Source organism: Aspergillus nidulans, chromosome II, assembly GCF_000011425.1.
Source record: "Aspergillus nidulans FGSC A4 chromosome II".
In the NCBI taxonomy this organism is placed as follows: Eukaryota; Fungi; Ascomycota; class Eurotiomycetes; order Eurotiales; family Aspergillaceae; genus Aspergillus; species Aspergillus nidulans.
Genome location: NC_066258.1, coordinates 2792107 through 2808486, shown reverse-complemented (window position 1 = coordinate 2808486; position 16380 = coordinate 2792107). Strand labels below are relative to the sequence as shown.

Here is a 16380-nt window from a genome sequence, read left to right as displayed (position 1 = left end):
TGATAAAATGATTCGAGTCAACGTAGAGCACGACTTAGCACAACTTATTGATGCCGAGTTGAAGTTGGCACCGGTCCAGCCGGGACCAAAGCAATTAGTTAAAATGTGAGCAAATAGCGCAGACGTAAGGCAATCAATATTTGCTTCCAAACAACCGCCGTCTAATTCTAAAGAGAGAGAGAAAGATGGTAGGAAAATCGAGGCTGGCTGTCGGGAACTCGGCTGCGATGACAAACAGCGAGGAATGCCAAGAATATACTTCCGAATCGGGCTAGTGTTAGTCACCCCCTCCGACTTGCGAGATTGGATTCGATCTCTCCAACAAGTCCTCGACCGACTGTTCTTGACTCGTTGCTACTCGCCAGTTGGTTTTCGCTCCACCAGGTCTCGACAACTCCTGTTAGGTTTCTGGACTTTTTTGTCGGCTTTGCAGGACTTGGTTGCTGTAGGATCCGGAGACCCGGTTGCTCCGAGTTCTGCGAGCCTAGAAGTCCAAGGTACTCCGCTCACTGCAAGTGTGGAATTCAAGACTTACCGTTGATCACGCTGTGCCTTGGTAGCTACCAGAAGCTGCATTGCTTACACGGATCTTTCTTACGTTGGTTGTCGACGTGGCTTCCTAATTTTCGGTCACACATTAAACGCCTCACCACTTTCACACCGTTTCGTTCGCATTTTTCTTTCCAAGGATCGACCACGCGACCTCTGCCGGACGTCCCGCAACCTGACGCCAGCTGGACATTCTACGAAGTGGACTCATCGACTATGTCGACTACGGCCATGTCCAAGAAAAACAAGGGGAAGAAGGTCGCCGACCCAAACGAGACGTCCAAGCTTCTCGCCGCCAAAATTTCGCAGTTAGAGCAGGATGCGGCGGGAGAAAAAGACCAGGAGCAGGAAATCGGTGCGTGTTCACATCCGGTGTTCCGCTTGTGACAGTGGGGTTCTTCAGGTATTGCGTGGCAACACAAGCTAACAATATGTGATTATAGAACGGGAAGTGAAGAAGGCGACTAGGGACCTCAACCAGCTCTTGACCAATATCGAATCCCCAATGACCCGCCTTGAAACTGTCCATAAGAAGTACACCGAGCTTCTGGCCGATATGAAGAAACTAGACCGTGACTATGCCAAGAGTAAAAAGCGGGCGGATCAGCTGCAGAAGGACCAGGACAAAGGAAAATCGGAGTTGAACAAGACCGTCACTATGAAAGATAAACTGGAGAAACTTTGTCGAGAACTGACTAAAGAAAATAAAAAAGTCAAGGTGGGTCTACAAATATGGCTGGTATCATTAGCACTTGGCTAATGTTCCATCTTTGGGCAAGCAGGACGAGAATAAGAAACTCGAGGAGAACGAGAAGAAGGCCCGCGCGATTGTCAATGAGCGACTCGACTCTCTTCTGTACGACATTCAAGATGTGATGGCTGCGAAGGGTAATCCTCGAAGCGAGAAAATCGACATTGACCTGGACGAAGCGTAAGTCGTAGCTCCTCGGTTTTTGCGCGTTGCCTGACATATCTTTTGTAGTCTCCGAGCCAAGATTAAGACCATTGGTGAAAAGTTCGAGATGCGCGAGTTACACTATAAGTCGTTATTACGCAGCAAGGATGCTGAAATCCAGTGTCTCACCGCCAAGTATGAAGAACAGCGTCGTGCAGCGGAAAATGAGGCTGCTCGCTGTCGCGCGCTGAGCTCTCAGGTGTCTACATTTTCGCACACCGAATCGGAATTGCGCAGTCAGCTGAATATCTATGTGGAAAAGTTCAAACAGGTATGATGGGTTGCGTCTACTTCTGAATCTCGATAATAATAATATTTCAGGTCGAGGATACTTTGAACAACAGTAACGAGCTGTTCCTGACTTTCCGCAAAGAGATGGAGGAGATGTCGAAAAAGACCAAGAGGCTAGAAAAGGAGAATCTCACTCTAACTCGCAAGCACGATCAGACGAATCGTAACATACTGGAAATGGCTGAGGAACGCACAAGAAATCACGAAGAACTCGACAAATGGCGGAAGAAAAGCCACCATCTCGAAGCGCTATGTCGGCGGATGCAAGCTCAGGGCCGTGGTCAGGGTCTAGCTGTGGATTTGGATGGCGATGATGAAGGAACAGAGAGCGAATATGAGGAGGACTACGAAGACGAAGAGGATGAGGAGGGTATTAGTGACGAAGAGTATGAGCTCGAGAGCGCCAGCGGAGATCACACCATGCCTCAGCAGCCAGAGAAGCCAGTGTTTGGGCCGCCACCACCACCGAGCCTTCTGGAGGCGCGAGCTAATGGGAAAGCTGTCTTGAATGGATGCCACTAACGTTTGGACAAGATAAAAGGGGGCCTACTCTAGCAATGTAGGGAGTGGTATTATTGCAGTTAGTATCCGGCGATTTTGCAGAGCTTAAGGCTCAATGAACAAAAAATGCCTGTCGACAGCTGTCAACGTAGTGCACTTATTTTGGAATCTACATTTTCGCTATACACGATCCTCGTTCGGTGCCGCCTGTTGCGAACGGTGCTTATCCATCCCCTGGCTTGTGGCTGACATTGTTGGACGCATTCTGTCCGTCTCGATGCCGCCTTGCACTTACGCTCTGCTACTGGGGACGATTCCTGCTATGGTACTTTATGATTTATGTACTTGTACGTGCTATCTAGCTAAAGACGCATCTGATTTATGTGGACCATAGCTTTGCTTAATATATACAGTTATCCATATTGAATAGGAGACCTGAAACCACAAGATGGAAGACACGTACCGACCAAACTGACAGATTCATCACAGCTTGCTCGCAGGACCTGAAGCAAGAGCAGCAGTCCGCTTCAGCACATCCGCCGCCTGCTCAACCATCTCCTTCAAGACCACTCCAGCAGGCTTAATATCCTTAATGATGCCCGAGACATCACCCATCAGGAACGGCAGATCGACTTCCTTGTCATTGTTGAAATCATGTTCCATCGGCACAATTCCCTGAGACGTCAACCTCGCGATCTCCTCAGGCTTCTTCTCCCACTCCTTGATATAATCATTCGGCAGCAACCGCAGTGGCCTTCCAGACACCACAAGCGTTCTCTTCGTCTCACCATACTGCGCATTGATAACAGCCTGCTTATGCAACTTACTCGCGCCGCTCTCTTCCGTCGCCAGGAACCTCGTACCCACCCACACACCAGACGCACCTAATGTCAACGCCGCCGCCAAGCTCCGCCCATCATTAACACCTCCGGCCGCAACAACTAGCGGCGTCTGGCCCGTTAACGGACTCTTATACTTCTGCACCGTATCCACAACCGCGGGAATCAGCACAGAAAACGGGATGTCACCCGTATGACCTCCGCCCTCACCACCCTGCGCACAAATGATATCCACCCCCGCCTTCAACGCCTTCTCTGCATGTTTCGGCGCTCCCACCATATTCATAATGAGGATGCCCGCCTCGTGCAGCCGCTTGATCACATGTGCCGGCGGAACTCCAACAGCCGAAACAAACAGCTTCGCGCCATGCGAGATAATCACATCGATTAGCTCGTCCAGTTTTCCACCCGTATAGTCATGGTTTGTCTTGCGTGCGTTGCCGCCAATCTGTGGAAGAGCAAGGTCGACACCGAACGGCAGAGATTTGTCCTTGAGCAGGCTCTTGAGTTCCGTGAGCATTTCGTTCATTTGTTCGGGCGTGTAGCCTAGCCCACCAATCACGCCAAGCCCTCCAGCGTTGGAGACTGCAGCTGCGAGGGGCGCCCCAGAGGCTTTCGCCATCCCTGCTAGGAGGACGGGGCTCTGGATGTTGAGGAGCTTAGTAAGAGGGGTTGTGATTGACATTTTAACGGTAGAATCTGGATCATTTTAGTATCCAGTAAGCTAGAAGTTCGACGGGTAGACGCGATTACCTTTGTATTCCTGCTTTTATAGTTTGCAGTAGTTTAAGAAAGCCCCTGACAGGATTTTGGGTCTAAAAGGTAAGAGGACGAGGTGGGAACGAAGAACAGTGGAAGTCCTAGTAGATAAATAGTATAAAACCTTTTCCCGTGGTAATTAATCGGCTATTCAAAGCTGACTTAGTGCATATGAAGAGAGGAGGGAGAGCTGGACAGCTGCTGGAAATGCGGGGAAACGGACCGAGGCTCACATTGCTGTTGTCTCGGCCCCAACTTCTGAACTCTACTAATGCCTCGTATCGGCCTCACACTCGCAGTTTTGTTTCGGCCAGCAGTTGGATTTGGGCATGCGCCTCCGTACACTGGTGAAGATGTGGCTTAACGTGTCACTGTTTAATACCGCCCACTCTTGTCTCTCCTAGATCCTACGGCTTGCTGAGCAAACTGTCCGAGTTTAGGTCTATTCGGCTTCAAACACAGCTTTCTGTGTAATATTCTTGCGATGCAATGAGATGCAATGAAATGTGCAGAATTGAGGCCCATTTCAGTTATGAGTTTCCGTTGTGAAGCTTTATCGATCGCGGTGTATGAACGTAATCGACCACGATGAATGACCATGAATAATGTGAACGATGTACATAATATCTAGTGGCGATGGGTAACTGTACATATAATTGGTACGTCCAGTCATACCAAAAAATCCTGCTAACTCATCTCTAGCCACGTCTTTTCCCGGTGGGAGACGTTGCGGAGTATTCGGCGCAATATTCTGTGTTTCTGTCATAACTGTAGGAAAGGCACGAGTATCGGCACTATCAAGCCCATCGATGGCCACGCCACGCCTTTATTCGCCGATGCCGCTTGAGCCTTTGCTATCATCGCATCCATCTCCGTCACAGAGGGGATACGACTTGTTACCCTAGCAGCGACCATTAAACTTCATTCGTAGCATTGCAGGCATAATCAAGGATGACTTACTCGTCCGCAGCGTCAGGGCTTTCGGTCGCAGCCATGGCCCGCCTTGACCCGTATCCAATGTCGTTACCATCTGCATTCGCAGCTGCCGAAGCAATCGCAGGCGCTTCCGAGCTAACGGGGTCAGTCGTCGGCAAAGGGCCATAATGGATGGGCCCTGGTGGAGGCTGGTAATTTCCAATAGCTTCTCCTGGAACAAAAGCAAGAGAGCCCGGTAAACTGCGGGTAAGAACGCTGGGGTGAAGGCCGCGGAGCAAAGATTCGAAGCTGGATGCAGAGACGATAATGCATGACAGATTCAAGATGATGAGGTAGCCGGTGGTCGATAAATGGAAAACCTTGAACTTCATTGTGGACGTGCAGGCGATATCTCGGATTGACCGTGGTCCTGTCCGCGTCCTAGAACGCCAATAGTGGAAGAGATGAGTGGTGAATGAATCGAGCCTTTGAGGCGCGACACAAAGATATGAGGGACTCATGGTCCAAATTCTTTGGCAAATTGTGGAATATGTTTAATGCCCAGAATGAGAGTCGAATGCATACTCTCGATGGAATATGGCCTCGGCCATTCTCTCTACGGCGCCTGAATATTCGAGTCTGTGGGAAATGCCATATAATATTAAACAAGTACTAGCCAATGGAAGACCTTGGTCTTACCATTCTTGCTGAAGTCATTCGGAAACTTTATAGATTTGTATGGTATGGGCATGCGGGTAAGGGTTCGAGACCCAGCGAGGGGGTAAGGCATCTGAAAGGGATGGATGGCATTAGACGCATCCATGCCTGGTATTTCTAACTGAGTAGGCTGAGCACTGCTGTGCTTAAATGAGAATCTCACATCCAGTTATATGGAGGAGTGATACCCTTCACTCGTGGTACTTAGATTCGCTATATCAATTCAGATACCGTACCCTGCTGATGGAAGTTTCCGCCATCACTCATTCTCTGAGTTGCGATCCATTCGGCGAGCGTGGTACATCATAATCAGCCGCATTTTGTGAGTTTTAGGGGAACAATCGGTGGCCAAGGTGCTCTGGGATGACGCATATCAGTGAATTGCTGCCTGGCCGTTCTGCTAGCGAGAAGACGGAGGTGGTTAGAGATTAGCTCCTGATCATTAGTAACATTCTGAGGTACAAGGGCAGCAACGATGTACGAATAAGCATCTCGGTCCTTGGAACTGCATAGTGGTTGCTCAAGAGTGCTCCAAACTACCAAGTAGGTCTGCACGCCACTGCGCTTCGTCTCGTAGGCTGTTTGGCGGCGCCAAAACATTGTTGAAACCAGTAGCCCAAAAGGCAAAGCAGGTGCTCTTATAATATTTTGATATCTTACTGTGAATGTTATTGCATAGACTGCTGCATCGAAGGAGTGGTTGAAAAGCTGAAAGTGACCCAAAAGCGGAAATGATGGCAGAACGCCAAAAGACGCGTCTTCCGCGTCCCCGCCAGTCTCGAGTCCGCAACAATCAGTCGACCAGCAGCGCACGAGAAAAGTGTTTGACTCCGCGACATAGTCGATGCAGTCATTGCGCCGGTGAGAAATTGACCTGAGAATATGGCTGCCAATTCCTCAGAACAAGAATTCCTGCGTCCTCCAAGGTGCGCTTCTCCGCATTCTGAGTTCGCCGTGCTTCGTTAACTCCAAACCACTCCTAGCACACAACAATATGAGCTTTCACATCGAAATTCCTCCATCTACAATCCTTTGAATACCTTCCGACTTCCTCCCGGTCAGGAACGACAATACCAACAGCAATATGGAGATATGTACTTCTTGCGGCTCGCGAAGCTGAAACCAGCGGTCGAGGCGGTTGCAGTCGAGGCCTGGGAAGGATTCAGTGTACAAAGCCCCTCGCATTTGGTTCCTGCCGCCGTTTCCTGTGTACTGACTCTTTGTGGATTGCAGATTGCAGGAGAACATGCCCGTCGCGTGGAACGAGTACTGGATGTCCGACAAGGAGAGCTTTGCTGGGTTGCGGGCACAATATATATGGAGATGCCATTAAAACCCAATATTCTTGATGACCTTGCAAAAGATGCAAGTTGACCGGTTTACCCTCGTGAGGCACGTACTGACAGTTGGCAGAACTTCACATCAGCGCCTCCCCCTCGACGAACCTACCAAGATCCCGCACACCCAGAGCTAACGGAGATCATGCTGGAAGACGAGTCCGGACGACTGCGACTTACAGGAAGTAAGCTTCAGTCAGTTCAACTAGCGACAGGGGTAATTATCGCGGTGCTTGGGACAGAAAACGCAAATGGAGATTTTGAAGCGATCGATATCAAGGTTCCTGATCTCGCTCGGCAACCACGGCGGTGGGAAAGAGATGAAGCGAAGGCACCCAAAGAAGCGAAGAAGGGAAAAATTGCAATGGTCAGCGGCCTTGGAATAACGGGGACCTCAAGTGACACCCTCGCCCTTGAGCTCCTGACAGACTATCTTCTAGGCTACACGGGATCATCTAAGGGCGAAGAGGGTTCTCCGCCAGATGCTAGTAGGATTACGAGGTTGATCATCGCCGGGAACTCACTCGGCGCGAGCACCATCGAGGCAGCACCGGCAACGGATGGAGTACCGGCGAAAAAGATTGCGCACCAGAAGAAGTACGGATATGACGCTTCAGCGTATAACGCATCACCTATTACACAACTGGATTCCTTCTTGGCAGAGCTCCTGCCTAGCATACCGATTACACTTATGCCAGGCGAGAGCGACCCAGCGAATTTCGCCCTGCCCCAACAGCCAATCCACCGGGCGATGTTTCCTCGGTCAAGGGCATACTGTTCCGCACCGCCAATCGGAGAAGACAAAGTAGAGCCGGGCTGGTTCGACAGCGTGACGAATCCTTGGGAGGGAGACGTAGAGGGATGGCGATTTTGGGGCAGCAGCGGCCAGAACGTGGACGACGTGCTCCGGTACCTGGATTTCGCCGATGAGGACGGTAATGTCGACATGAACGGGGATACAGAGGCCAGAATACGGGTCATGGAGGCCATGCTGCGGTGGAGGTGTGGAGTCCCCACGGCCCCAGATACGTTATGTATGTTGCCCATTGTTACCCCCATTGTCTCCTAATATTCATTAATGACACGTACAAAGGGTCCTATCCATTCCAAACGCACGACCCCTTCGTCATGGAGTCCTGCCCTCACCTCTTCTTCGCGGGCAACCAGCCCCAATTCAAGACCGCCGTTATTGAGGGAGACTTGCCCTTGAGACCGGACGGCGAAGACACAGAGATGGGCGGGACGGCGCAGAATGCAGCCGTCCCTACCGTTCGCCTCATCTCGCTTCCCAAGTTCCGGGAAACGGGTGAGCTTGTCTTGGTGGATACCGAAACGCTGGGGGTAGAAGTAGTCAGGTTTGGGACTTTCGCGGGGAAGGAGGAGAAACTATAATACGTGCATAGCATCTAAACGAATAAATAGTTCATGAGCGAAATGTTGGCACCTAGATTATTGGCATTGTACTGATTCCCGTCCGAGCAACTTCATCCTCAAACGGAGTCAAACGCCAAGACTGCGAAAATATCCAATTTCCACCGCAGCATTCCATCCCACTAACAAATACTCCAGAAAACGAGACTCAGGAACAAAAATGCTCCTAAACGCCACAACAGGTCCATAGGCCTCCCATCCACAACTCACAACCACAGTAAACTGATCTGATCCCAGCAATCTCCACCTCAAAGGTCCTCCTAGTGCCATACTCGAAATGGCATGTGCCGCGGTACCACGAATGGATGAAGGACGAGGTACGCCGGCCACATATAGCCAATCCCCTCATATACGCCCCAGGAATTCTAATGAGCAAGTAGGAGATCCAACAAGCAACAGCCTCAGAGCCCCTCTCCCTCTCAGAAGAGTACGCCATGCAGCAGTCTTGGCGGAACGACGCTGATAAACTAACCTTTATCATCTGTCTTCCGGTGGCACCTGAGACGGATAATGGGAATCTAAGTCTCACTGACGAGGACGATGCTCCCACCCGCATGATTGGGGATATCAATCTGTTTCTCCGAGTGGAGGAAGATGAAGAAGATGGAGACGAGGAAAGGAATTCTAGCAACCCTCAGATCATCGGCGAAATCGAGCTTATGATTGCCGAAAAAAAGGATCAAGGGAAGGGCTTTGGGAAGGCTGCGCTCCTGGCATTCCTGACGTATGTTATTGAGAGGGAGAGAGAGGTTCTGGGAGAATTTGTGGTAGGCGACGAAGAGGCCAAAAAGGCCATAGGCAAGGAGGTAAAGGAGCTGAAGTTTGGGGCGTTGAGTGTAAAGATTGGGCAGGCCAACGAGCGGAGCTTGAAGCTTTTTGAAGGACTTGGGTTTAGTAAAATCGGCGACAGTCCAAATTACTTTGGAGAGTGGGAGTTGAGGAGGAAAGAGCTGGATATTGAGAGTGAAAATCTGACGGTTGATGGGTATAGAGAGGTGGCATATAAGCGTATTGCATAGCATGGCCTCATGAGAATATAGAATTAGACTTTCTCATCCACGATACCTCCACAACTGTTCGTGTTTTTGCCTTAACCGTGTGTTCACTCATGACAAGGAGACTGTTCGAAGTACCCCGATCTATATCGAACTCTTCAACTGCAAGGTCACTCGCCTGCGAGCTGATCTCTCTTGCCTACCCTTGTTCGCGTACGGCAATGTGCGCTCCCGAGTCACTTCTCGTTGATTTGCAGGATCCGTGAAGAACTTGACCTGTCACCAGTAGCGATGTCCTTGTCAGCTTAAGAAACGGCTGGTTTCTTCGTTCACGTTCATTCGTACTAATCTGATGCTCAAGTCTAGGTCATCTTGTGTCAGGTACTACTGGAAATCCTCTTTTTGCGTTGTGACCCAGGCCGTTCCTATGATTGTCTACCACAAGCAATGAACTGAAAACACAGATATCATTCATTTCCTAGCAAGCACTGCTGACTTAACAGGCATGACCTATTCGCACTACCTCTACCTACACCCCAAGAGAAATCGCAATCTCGCGTCGAACCACACCCGGTCGTGGCCTAGGCCAAATCGTGACGATACGCAAGAACCTCTTAACTAATTTACCCACCGCATTCTCCAGTTTCCGTACAAAAGTGAACGCCGCCCTGACCATGACCTCAAACACAGCACCGCTGATTGTTATAGCAGGGAGCTGGATCATCATAGAAAACAGGCCGGAAACCGCTGGGGCAGGGCTGGTTGATGGCAACGCATCGTACGCCCTTGGAGCTTCCTTGGGCGCCGCAGGACACGGCCATGGTATCTGGGATGTCAGCTGCGAAGGAAGATGAAACGAGGCTGGCATAACTAACCAGAGACACAGAGACTATTGAAAGGTTAGCAGGGTCCTATGTTGCAACGAGAAAAAAAAAGACTTGAATAGACATGGAGTGCTTACCCGAGGGCGGCAACGAGGGCGACGAGATACTTCATCTTGAAATGTTGGATGGTGTCTAAAGCGAGATCAGGATGTGATGATTTGTTGTGCTTGAGGAAGAAAGGTTTCATGAGCGGCGGCCGCATATTTATACCCTACGGTTCACTCTCCCACGGCGCCTACCATCTCAAATCTAGACGGCTTTGTTCTACAATGTTCTTCAGGGCGAAGGGTCATACTACCAACAAAATCTTTCTGGCATGCATGACCCTATACATGCCATTTACTCGTATTCCCCCACCATAAGGCCAGTAATTACCTGTAGATCATATGCGCAAATCTATATTCGCCACTGCCCCCCATTCCTGCCCCAGAGCCACCTTGTTCTCCTTACATGGAGTGGTGGCGCATATGCGAATGAGGCCGTGAGACTCACTGTATCATATGCATGTTTCATACTCTGGGCCGTGGCTTGCTGTGGCTCGACCTCGTATACGCCATGCCCTAGACATGGGTGATCTGTGCTCGTATATGCCGTGAGTAAGGGGTATGGTATGCTGTTAACCTGTATACAAGATGCGGGCTGTATTCGATGGTTTTGAAGGTCCGGTCCTCAGTATGGACTGTGAGTTCTGTGCAGAATAATCCAGACTCAAGGATAGACCAAAAAGTGCATCTAGAACGAGCTTCTGGAAGATAGAGGCCAAGGAACAAAGCACAGAGACTGTATTCACATCTCCATACATCTGACGATAGCCCATCGAAAGAGTCCTAGGCCCTGACAAGACAGGGATCCTTAACTACCATATAATGCCCTAAACCCTCAGTCATCCTCATACTCCCAGTGATCACAATGCATCTCACTAGGACACCGCTCAACCCTTTGTACATACCCATTCTCACATTCATAAGAACAACGGATCCATTCTTCATCGTTGCACCTCCAGCAGACCCCTTCAATCTCCTCATCGCCTTCCATGCACACATCACACATTGTAAGGCCATTGTTGATTGCGTCGCACCCCGGACAGGTTTCGTACCAGCTCTGGGAAATGCCGGCAACCCCGGTAGCAGGCTCGCCACAAGCGCCGCAGAGGCGGGTTTCAAACATGGTCAGACACGGGAGGTGGAAGGGAGATCTGAGGGAGAAAGGTCAGTAACAGTAGGGCTGTCTTTAAGGGAGGAGAAGCAGTGTAAGGGGGTAATAAAATGTATGGCACTGGTAGGCTTGGATGGGACTCTGGTTGTATGTAGAAATATGGTGTAGCGGCGACATATACCTTGTATAATGCAGACGTACTGAGGACTCAAAACTGTCGATTATTTCTCTTTCAAAGCAGAAAAGTAATTGAGAAAGCCAGCCAGAGAGGCACCTTAGATAGATAAAGAAGATTATACCACATATTCGAGGAAAGGCAAGGCTGCGACCCTGAACGACTAGATCGGATGTATGTTAGATTAAACTAGCTATTCATAGGATGGCCGCAAGGCTGATGGTCAGCCTTGTCTTGGTGAACCTATTTCCGTCTATCCACTTGAAATTGCGATTAGTGAACGGATGAAGGATCCTGTCTAAAAGAAATCAGTCTTAGTTGAGTCTCTTGTTTACTTTTGATGTTCGATGAAAGTGGTTGGCTGGAGGCATATCAGTAAATATATTTTTAGAGAATGTACGCGAGCCCTCTAAGCCACCGGGATTGCAACCTAAGCAGGGGTTGGATGTGTTCTACATGATAAATACACTTCAGAATCAGCAGAACAAGTAATTGTAGGATAGATGTGGATTGTTGACAACAATATATACATTTAAACAGACAATGGACCACGCAGCGATAGCTAACTGCGTAAGCCCACGAAAGCTCAGACTACCGAGCTCACGCATTCACAACCCAACCTCCCTGAGCGCCTCAATCTAACCACTGTACAGCTCAGGACCAGGCATAGGGTACGAGGTCGGGTTCGAGTAGATATCGAAGACGATGCCCTCATCGTTAGCAGAGTACAGCTGAGTACCAGGAGTACCAGATGGGTTGTCAGTACCGCTGCCGCTGACAACCAGGTTCAAGCACTGAGGGTATGCTTGGGCACCGTTCTGCTGGCCTGCAGAGTGGAGGGCGATGATCTCGTGTCGGAGGACGTAGTTACCTGGGGCGATGGAGGCAGGGATCGTAACGGAAGTAGTGAAGGAGTTCTCAATGAGTTCATCGGTAACCCAGGTGTTGGTGGAAGCGTCGACAATCGCTTCGGCCTGGATCTTCACGAATTCGAGGCTGGTCTTGTCGGCTGAAGAGCAGTCGCCGTTGCATTTGGCGAGGTAGTTGATGATGGGGCCTTGATTATCTGTTAGTAGGACAAGCAAAAGCATTTGAAAGTTAATACCCACCCTTATGAGATTCGGGCCAGGTGTTCCAAGTGATATCGATCTTGCTGCCGGCTGTCACCGGGGCAGAGAGAGCACCAGGAGTGGCGCCCCTGTGGCAGGTGATGTCGTCGGTACCAAAGGCATCGGGGGAGACGAAGCCATTGTCGGTCACTGTCGTACTCCATCCGTAGTTATCCGGCGGCGAGTCCATGTAGTAATAGCTATCAGCGAGCCATCCACCATATTCTTCTCCATCGATCGTCATCTTCGTCACGTATCCGTGGCCTGCAACGAGGCCAGCAGAGGCGAGAAGACCCGCGAGGGTAGCAATCTTCGACATGGCCATGGTCAAGCAAGGATATCAAATCCGACTCAAGGGAACCTTCCAGAGGTTTAGAGAATGAGAGGACGATGACGGAGAGGAGAGTAGATAGGGTATCTCTACCTGCTTATATAGCTGTCTCTTTAAGGAGTTTGCTCCTTTCCGTACTCAATACGGAACAGCCAAGTACCCATATTGCCTTAGATTGCAGGGCCGTGCCGACACTGTCACAGACTGACATATCAACAGCAAGCGGGGCAGGACTTTAGCCGGAAGCTGCAGGGGTCGTATACAACCAGATCCGGTTCTTCAGCTTGCTGGCGGGGAATCAATATCTTTAGGCCTAGCCACCCAAGAGGTTTTTTGCTAATGACCAGGGCACGGCTGCAGTCAAGAGGTCACCCGAGCGATCTGAATCCAACCTGCATTGCCCGTTTCTGCCTCGGGAGATGAGATGACAAGAGATCCAGGGCAGCCGCCCAGAAGGATGCGACAGATTGACCTGTTTCATGCTGGACTTGCAAGTCTCTAGGTACAGTCTACAGTCCACAGCAGACCACTTTCAGGGTGCCGGGTTTGATCTTGAGCATCCCCACAATGCCCTGGCCAACGCCGCCAGGCACGAGTCACCGCACTGCCGTGGTCACCGGTAGTAACGGGGCCTGCATTCAGCCACAAGGCAAGCCAGTCAAGGATGACGATCCTCGAGTCCAGGCGGTTGGGCGGCCCGAGGACACTGGATGGGCCAACAAAAAGTGGGTGCTAAGTGTGGGAACGGCAACCCTGAAACGGATCCTAACCTCCCTTAGGGCTTAGAGGCCCCGACAAAAGGAGGAGACGGAGCTTGTTCCATGACAGCACCCGTGGACCGCGCCGTGCCATGGACGGCAATGATGTGCGGTTCTGGAATGGCAGGATTGTGATTCGTGGACTCATGACTCGCCAGGAACGAGCATCAATAACAAGCCTGTCTTGACCCTTCATTCTACCAAGTTCTCCGTATGTCCTTGGTTACTAGACTCACTACCCCGGATTCTCCAATCTACCCGGTCCTGCAGAAGCCAGGTTAACAGGGACGCAGAGGGTTTAGCGAAGCGAGGATTACCTTGACTGTTTATGATAAGGCTGCGATACCATGTTACCATCATGGATTATTTACATTTCCTGCAGTCCGACGAGCCCACTGAGGGTCCGTGTTTCGTCCAGTGTCACGGAAGAGCAACAGAGTCGATGATCAGCGCGATGGATGATATGGTTGAGACCTGCCAAGAGCTCCTGCCAAGACGGGAGGACTCCCCGAGTCGCACCTGCTTACTAAACGTATTGCTTAACTAAGCTGTGCTAGTTATGTACAAAGTCACTCTAGGCACAAGACGCCTGTGAAAGCTCGTCCATCTTCCCGGTACAACACCTGCTTCTTGCCATCACGGCTAAATCGGTAGACAGAACCGCCCAAATCAGTCAAATATATATCTCCTGACTTGTGACAAAGGCTCAGTCCGATTGCTTCATGAAGCCCGCGAGCCAGGATCTCAGGCTTTCCCACTGGTCGACCCTCTCTGTCTAACTGCACTCGATATAACGCATTTCCCCAGGGCAACTCGCCCCGGTCTGTCCAGTATAATTGACCCCTCTCTTCGTCGATTTCCAGGTCAATTGGCTCAGGCAGCCCGCTCAGGATACATAGTTCCTCGTCCTTGTCGGCTCCGGCTGCAATGGGGCCAGGAGGAGTATGAATTCCAGCGCAGAGGATGCGCCCCCTCCCGCTCTTGGGCGCCCCCTTTTGCGTCCAGTAAAACTTGTTGAACCGGGGAGATACGGCGATGCCTACGCACCAGTCTTGCACATCGGTCGTGCTGCCTTCCTTGTTTGGCTGCCGGGAGACCAAAGGCTCGAGGTCTGACCCGTCGAGTTCACAGCGATACACTGCACAACCCTCACGATCACAGAAGTAGAGCTTTCGCGCATCTGCGTCAATGGCGATTTGCTTTGGTGTGTTTATCGCACCAGTGCCGATGAGAGTGCGGATGTCGCTCCCATCCATGTTCGAAGAGCAGACAGTTCCGTCAAGCCGGCCGGGGATGCCCATGTTTGTCCAGAAGATGCGATTGGTGGCACGATCGATGGTAATACCATCCGGGAGAAGCTGGTTTGGCACAACCGTCTGCACCTTGTGCTGGATTCTGTCTCCGTCTGGGGCCAAGGACAGAATCTCGCCGGCTGGGGTTCCAATGGACGTGGCAGCTGTCTCTGCCGCAAGCCCAACGTCGAGGACTAACAGGTGAGGACTGCCCTGCTTGGTCTGTGTATTCTCCGGGAAGGCGGGAGGGTAAAGTCCTCCCAAAGAGCACTTAGTGCCCAGTTTACCCTTGCTGAGGTAGTTTTCTTGCAAGTAGTCGACTGTCTTTTCGCTCGAGAGGCCACGCTCCTTGATGTAGTGTTGTTCGATGAAGGCAACAGTGTCGAGTCCAACCGCTTCAAATCCTTATTAGCAATCATTCTGAACCTGCTTAGCAGTGCCATGGCCAGATACTCACCATCCATCATCATGCAAGGCGAGACTTCGCCCTGAATAAACATTGTTCTCCACATTGCATCAATCTCTTCCGGAACAGACACCCCTTCCGCAAGGATAGTCAACGCCTCGCGTTTGACAGCGGCCCAAAGCCGATTAAAGATGAAACCAGTTGATTCCTTTCTTGCAACATAAGGCTCCGTTGCGCTTTCGCGGCACCTCTCCACCATGAATGGGAATATCCCCTCGTGCGTGGATCCATCCGTCATCAGCTCGACGATCATACACCGCGGCGGCATATAATAGTGCATATTCAAGATGCGGGATCTCACGGTCTCCGATTCTACCTTGTCCAACATTTCAGACGTCTTGTATGACGACGAATTCGAAGCAAGGATACAGTCATCCGGTGCGTGGGCCGCCAACTCTCCAAAGGTATCGATCTTCAGCGGCAGTTTCTCAGGCACGGCTTCGATAACCAGCCACGCATTCTCCACGGCCTCCTGTAATGTCGTGAAGCCGTGAGCCTTCCCTGGGGAAAGTCCTGTCTTGTTGGAGTATGTGGATACATTTTCCTCGATGTACGCCAGGCCAGCAGAGAGCTGCTCGCTACTTGGGTCGCGCAGGTGCACGTTGTAACCTGCAGAGGCCCAGATACAGCCTAATGCAAGGTATCGCCGGTCAGCATCATCTCAAGTTAAGGAATGAGCCAGCAACTCAATCTGCGCACTCACCGATTCGCCGCCCAAGGACGCCAGCTCCCAATATCGCAACCGGGCGGTTGCAGTAATCTTTCGGTGGTGACCAGATCGGATGCATTGCTTGTTTCGCTCTGAAAGATCGAGTACAGTTGAAATAGTGTATTGAATATGGGGCAAATTCAGAGAGCCTTTAGATCATATAAGGCCAGCGCATGAAGCGAACGCTGATATATTCCCAGCTCTTTGAGTAG

The 16380-nt window shown here is 50.8% G+C and overlaps 8 protein-coding genes and 1 pseudogene across 9 annotated transcripts, besides 1 other annotated feature; 3 read left to right on the top strand and 6 right to left on the bottom strand.

The window, feature by feature from the left end:
- Positions 1–16380: part of a sequence feature (contig 1.62 526..201480(-1)) that runs on past both edges of the window.
- ANIA_03854 (taxilin) lies at positions 766–2431 on the top strand (the record flags this gene model as incomplete). The annotated part of the gene is made up of 5 exons (XM_656366.2): positions 766–904; positions 993–1267; positions 1299–1480; positions 1532–1775; positions 1826–2431. 5 exons carry the CDS (start codon positions 766–768, stop codon positions 2315–2317), a joined length of 1332 nt encoding a protein of 443 aa, XP_661458.1. The 3' UTR covers positions 2318–2431.
- Positions 2780–3820, bottom strand: ANIA_03855 (NAD(P)H-dependent flavin oxidoreductase; the record flags this gene model as incomplete). Its single annotated transcript, XM_656367.1, has 1 exon — positions 2780–3820. One exon carries the CDS (start codon positions 3818–3820, stop codon positions 2780–2782), a length of 1041 nt encoding a protein of 346 aa, XP_661459.1.
- Positions 4441–5338, bottom strand: ANIA_03856 (uncharacterized protein). Its single transcript, XM_050611397.1, has 2 exons — positions 4855–5338; positions 4441–4795 (listed from the first exon to the last, which is right to left on the bottom strand). The coding sequence occupies exons 1-2, from the start codon at positions 5328–5330 to the stop codon at positions 4657–4659; spliced, it is 615 nt and encodes a 204-aa protein (XP_050467431.1). The 5' UTR covers positions 5331–5338; the 3' UTR covers positions 4441–4656.
- Positions 6409–8255, top strand: ANIA_10470 (DNA-directed DNA polymerase delta subunit POL31; the record flags this gene model as incomplete). Its single annotated transcript, XM_656369.2, has 5 exons — positions 6409–6452; positions 6510–6693; positions 6760–6891; positions 6940–7897; positions 7957–8255. 5 exons carry the CDS (start codon positions 6409–6411, stop codon positions 8253–8255), a joined length of 1617 nt encoding a protein of 538 aa, XP_661461.2.
- On the top strand, positions 8600–9313 carry ANIA_10478 (uncharacterized protein; the record flags this gene model as incomplete). The annotated part of the gene is made up of 2 exons (XM_050611396.1): positions 8600–8611; positions 8675–9313. The coding sequence occupies 2 exons, from the start codon at positions 8600–8602 to the stop codon at positions 9311–9313; spliced, it is 651 nt and encodes a 216-aa protein (XP_050467430.1).
- ANIA_03858 lies at positions 9738–10327 on the bottom strand (annotated as a pseudogene). Its single transcript has 3 exons — positions 10251–10327; positions 10165–10178; positions 9738–10115 (listed from the first exon to the last, which is right to left on the bottom strand). Coding segments are annotated over exons 1-3 (469 nt in total).
- On the bottom strand, positions 10845–11542 carry ANIA_10473 (uncharacterized protein). Its single transcript, XM_050611395.1, has 2 exons — positions 11510–11542; positions 10845–11368 (listed from the first exon to the last, which is right to left on the bottom strand). Exon 2 carries the CDS (start codon positions 11338–11340, stop codon positions 11053–11055), a length of 288 nt encoding a protein of 95 aa, XP_050467429.1. The 5' UTR covers positions 11341–11368; positions 11510–11542; the 3' UTR covers positions 10845–11052.
- On the bottom strand, positions 12142–12937 carry ANIA_03860 (lytic polysaccharide monooxygenase auxiliary activity family 9 protein; the record flags this gene model as incomplete). The annotated part of the gene is made up of 2 exons (XM_656372.1): positions 12142–12569; positions 12613–12937. The coding sequence occupies 2 exons, from the start codon at positions 12935–12937 to the stop codon at positions 12142–12144; spliced, it is 753 nt and encodes a 250-aa protein (XP_661464.1).
- On the bottom strand, positions 14271–16247 carry ANIA_10471 (uncharacterized protein; the record flags this gene model as incomplete). The annotated part of the gene is made up of 3 exons (XM_050611394.1): positions 14271–15388; positions 15451–16089; positions 16163–16247. The coding sequence occupies 3 exons, from the start codon at positions 16245–16247 to the stop codon at positions 14271–14273; spliced, it is 1842 nt and encodes a 613-aa protein (XP_050467428.1).